The sequence below is a fragment of the Saccostrea cucullata genome, unplaced genomic scaffold (assembly GCF_032062105.1).
Source record: "Saccostrea cucullata isolate Sc308-1 unplaced genomic scaffold, CSIRO_AGI_Scuc_v1 ctg20, whole genome shotgun sequence".
Lineage (NCBI taxonomy): Eukaryota > Metazoa > Mollusca > Bivalvia > Ostreida > Ostreidae > Saccostrea > Saccostrea cuccullata.
The window spans coordinates 201,671-205,767 of record NW_026936980.1 but is presented as its reverse complement, the minus strand read 5'-3'; the positions used below and the strand labels follow the sequence as shown (position 1 = coordinate 205,767).

Genomic DNA, 4,097 nt, shown 5'->3' with positions numbered 1-4,097 from the left:
TTAATTGTTTTGTGTAAAAAATACCAAAAAAATTGTATATAACACTAAGAATGAGAGAATGTTTTTAAACTAAAACTTTTTTTCCCCCAAACCATGTTTTTGTATTTGGAAAGTCTTTGAGAAGAGTCAAATAATTCAAAAACCTAGAAGGTGGAAATGATCTTTCTTCATTACATTTAGTTGATTACGGCATCGATAGTCTGAATGATTCTTTTCATTGCTACGACCTGGAACGGGCTCTAATGCTTTTTCCATTGTTTCGATTCGGCCCTGACCTGAATAAATCATAATAAGACTTACTTATTAAGCAAGCAGAGAGATGTAAAATGTAATATTTAATCAACAGTCAAATTTTTTTGAAAAAAAAAATCTGGATAAACACTGAAACAGAAAAAAAAAGATATTGCATTTGCTGATAAATATTTTAATGTTAAAACCTCAAGACATAAATCATTCTTAAAAATGATACATATCCTGTAAAAAAACTACGATAGTAACATTGTAACATTCATATATAGTTCACTACAGTTTACTTTGATAAAAATGTTGATGCATGTTCTGTAATTTTCTCAAAATAGAGATTTCTAAACTTAAAATTCTGTTAAATTGGAAGACGGTGATGCAAAACATACAAATGTGCCTGTAATTAATTGGAGGACATAAAATATAAAATCTGAAATAATAAAAACGTTGAATTACAACAGTTAAATTTTGATTTACTTTATTCAACTTAACTTATCTTTAATATTATTTGTTAAATGCAACAATCTTGATAATTAGATTTCTCGAGATAAAGGCGAATCAAGCTGACGAAGCAGAGTTTTTTCTGTTAGTTCTGTCTAAAGAGGAGATAACAATAGGATTTATTTGCGGTTTGGCAGAATTAGAATACAATCTTTAATCATTATATTAAATCCGAACAAAATTAACAGATCAATTATGATAATCAACCCATGTCAATAGCCAACTAACATGCTTTTAATGACATTTCACGAAAAAGAATTTTGACCTTATTGCTACGAACTTTGGGCGGGTAATACATAATCGAATAAATAAAGCAGGGGGGCCCCATGGGGGTAATGAATAAACTTATTTTTTAAAGATATTTTTCGGGATTTTTTTATTGCAAATTTTAGTTATCAAAAGTAGTAAAATATAATTGAGTTCACATGTATTTTTCGAAAAGTTGAAGTTTCCTTCAGCGATTCTTGTTTTTCACATGGTCATATTAAATGCATTCAAATCCCCCAAAACAATCCATCATTCTTAATACCAAACTCTAGATGAACGTTACCCTTACTGCCCCAATTTTGAAAATATCAGTTTGCATTTATTTTGCAGCGGTAGACTTATCTATAATTTATGCAATTCTGGTAATTATGCATAAAAATGAAGTCCAGATCAGTATAAAAGGCTCCAAGATTCAGACTTTGGCAGACTGATTCATTTCGAGGAGACTTCCATTTGGTAAGAAAATTTGCTTAGCCATCCTGTAGCTTAAATTTCACAATTTTTAAGTGCTTGAAAGACTTCTCTAAGCATCAAAATATTGCTCATTGTTAATGTATGGTACAGTGTAGGACGTTTTATGAAAATACTAAATACGACAGAAAAATATTGTTATATGACAAACGTTTTATTACAATCTTAGATGTTTTCTGAAGATACTAAATACTTTTCGAAATATATAAATATTGATATATAGCAACTTTTTAATAACAATCTTAGACGTTTTATGAAGATATTGAAGGTTTATCATCAATAACAATTCCAAGCAGGATAGATAAAATCTATAAAAGAAATAACTTACAATTGTTTTATGAATAGGAACCTGCCTCAGCTATGGATACCTGTCTGACATTCCTATGCGTGCTTGCCGCCTGCTTGGTGGGACAAATAGCGACCCAGGGCTATTATCCGTCCTACTATGGGGGCAAGGGAGGGTCATATTACGGGGGCAAAGTGGGAAAAGGCAGTATATGGGACTATTACGATAAAAAGTACTCCTACAACCCTTACGGCTATGGATCTAGCATGGATAAAGGAAGTAACGACAGAGGAAGCGGGGAAAATGGAAACGGAAATGGTATGGACAACGGAAGTGGAAGAAACGGAGATGACAGAAATGGAAGAAACGGGGATGACAGAAATGGAAGAAACGGGGATGACAGAAATGGTAACGGGAATGGCGACGACAATGGTAATGGTGATAATGGTATGGATTCCTGGATTTATCCAAGTAAATCATATCTCCCTATTGGAGGGTATAAGTTCAAGCTGGGATATCCTTACACCTCTTACATCCCTAAATATTCCTATACATATTCTGGAAAGAACGGAGATTATGGTAAAAATGGTGACAAAAATGGAAACAGAAATGGCGACAGTAATGGTAATGGTAACAATGGTAGTGGTGAAAATGGTAATGGTGACGACAATGGTATGGGTTCCTGGTTCTCGGGCTATAAACCATACAGACCATACAAATCATATTATCCTTACACATCCAAATCACGGTATAGCAGTAAATACTATTACTATGGGAGAAATGACGACGATAATGGAAATGGCGACGATAAAAGAAACGGCGATGATAATGGTAATGGCAATGGTGATGACAATGGTGACGACAATGGTATGGGTTCGTGGTTCTCTGGCTATAAGCCATACAGACCATACAAATCGTATTATCCTATAAATTCTAAATCTTATTATCCAAGCAAATACTACTACTATGGCAGAAATGGTGATGACAACGGAAATGGAAATGGCGATGATAATGGGAATGGAAACGGCGATGACAATGGGAATGGAAACGGCGATGATAACGGACGTGGTAGAAATGGTGATGATATGAATGATGATATGAGGACATTCTCTTATTCTGACAGATCTTACAGACCATATACTCCATACAAACCATATAAACCATATAAGCCATACTCGCCATACAAGTCCGCATCATGGTATCCAAGCAAGTACTATTACTATGGAAGAAATGGTGACGATAATGGAAACGGCGATGATAATGGAAACGGAAATGGCGATGATAATGGTAATGGTAGTGGTGAAAATGGTGATGACAATGGTATGGGTTCCTGGTACAGGCCGTACAGATCATTCAAAAGATACAGAACATATAGTCCGTTCAGATCATATTCCTACAGATACAAGCCTTGGTACCCAAGCAAATACTACTATTATGGCAGAAATGGTGATGATAACGGAAATGGCGATGATAATGGAAACGGCGATGATAATGGGAATGGAGATGATAACGGTAATGGTGATGATATGAATGATGATATGAGGACATTTTCTTATTCTGACCGATCTTACAAACCATATACTCCATACAAACCATATAAACCATATAAACCATATAAGCCATACTCGCCATACAAGTCCGCATCATGGTATCCAAGCAAGTACTATTACTATGGAAGAAACGGTGACGATAATGGAAACGGCGATGATAACGGAAACGGCGATGATAATGGAAACGGAAATGGCGATGATAATGGTAATGGTAACAATGGTAGCGGTGAAAATGGTGATGACAATGGTATGAGTTCCTGGTATTCTGCCTACAGGCCATACAGACGATACAGAACATATAGTCCATTCAGATCATATTCCTACAGATACAAGCCTTTGTACCCAAGCAAATACTACTATTATGGCAGAAATGGTGATGATAACGGAAATGGCGATGATAATGGGAATGGAAACGGCGATGATAATGGGGATGGAAACGGCGATGACAACGTAAATGGTGACGACGACAGCATGAGAACATATTTTTCGTCATTTAGATCTTACAGACCCTTCTACCAACGCAGACGATACACCCCTTACGTGTATAAATATAAGTATCCTAGCTACTATTCACTCAAGAAATACTACAAAAAGAAGAGATACAGTTATTGAGGATAAGACTTGATCTAAAAGTAAGTTCGTATTTAATCAACTCTGTCATCGACTGTAAAAGTTTCGTTTACTTATACAAAATAAATCTTGTTGACATTGTGTAATAATGATTATTTTTACTTTCAGGTATATCTTGGATGTTTGTTTGGGATGTTAACGGTTGGAAG

At 35.0% G+C, this 4,097-nt stretch overlaps 1 protein-coding gene across 1 annotated transcript; it reads left to right on the top strand.

The window, feature by feature from the left end:
* Window positions 1-1,828: 1,828 nt before the first annotated feature.
* On the top strand, window positions 1,829-4,097 carry LOC134246951 (probable serine/threonine-protein kinase clkA). The gene is made up of 2 exons (XM_062729297.1): window positions 1,829-3,950; window positions 4,057-4,097. Exon 1 carries the CDS (start codon window positions 1,843-1,845, stop codon window positions 3,928-3,930), a length of 2,088 nt encoding a protein of 695 aa, XP_062585281.1. The 5' UTR covers window positions 1,829-1,842; the 3' UTR covers window positions 3,931-3,950; window positions 4,057-4,097.

Coding starts and splice junctions, on each gene's coding strand:
- LOC134246951 (XM_062729297.1), top strand. CDS start 1,843: ATGGATACCTGTCTGACATTCCTATGCGTGCTTGCCGCCTGCTTGGTG.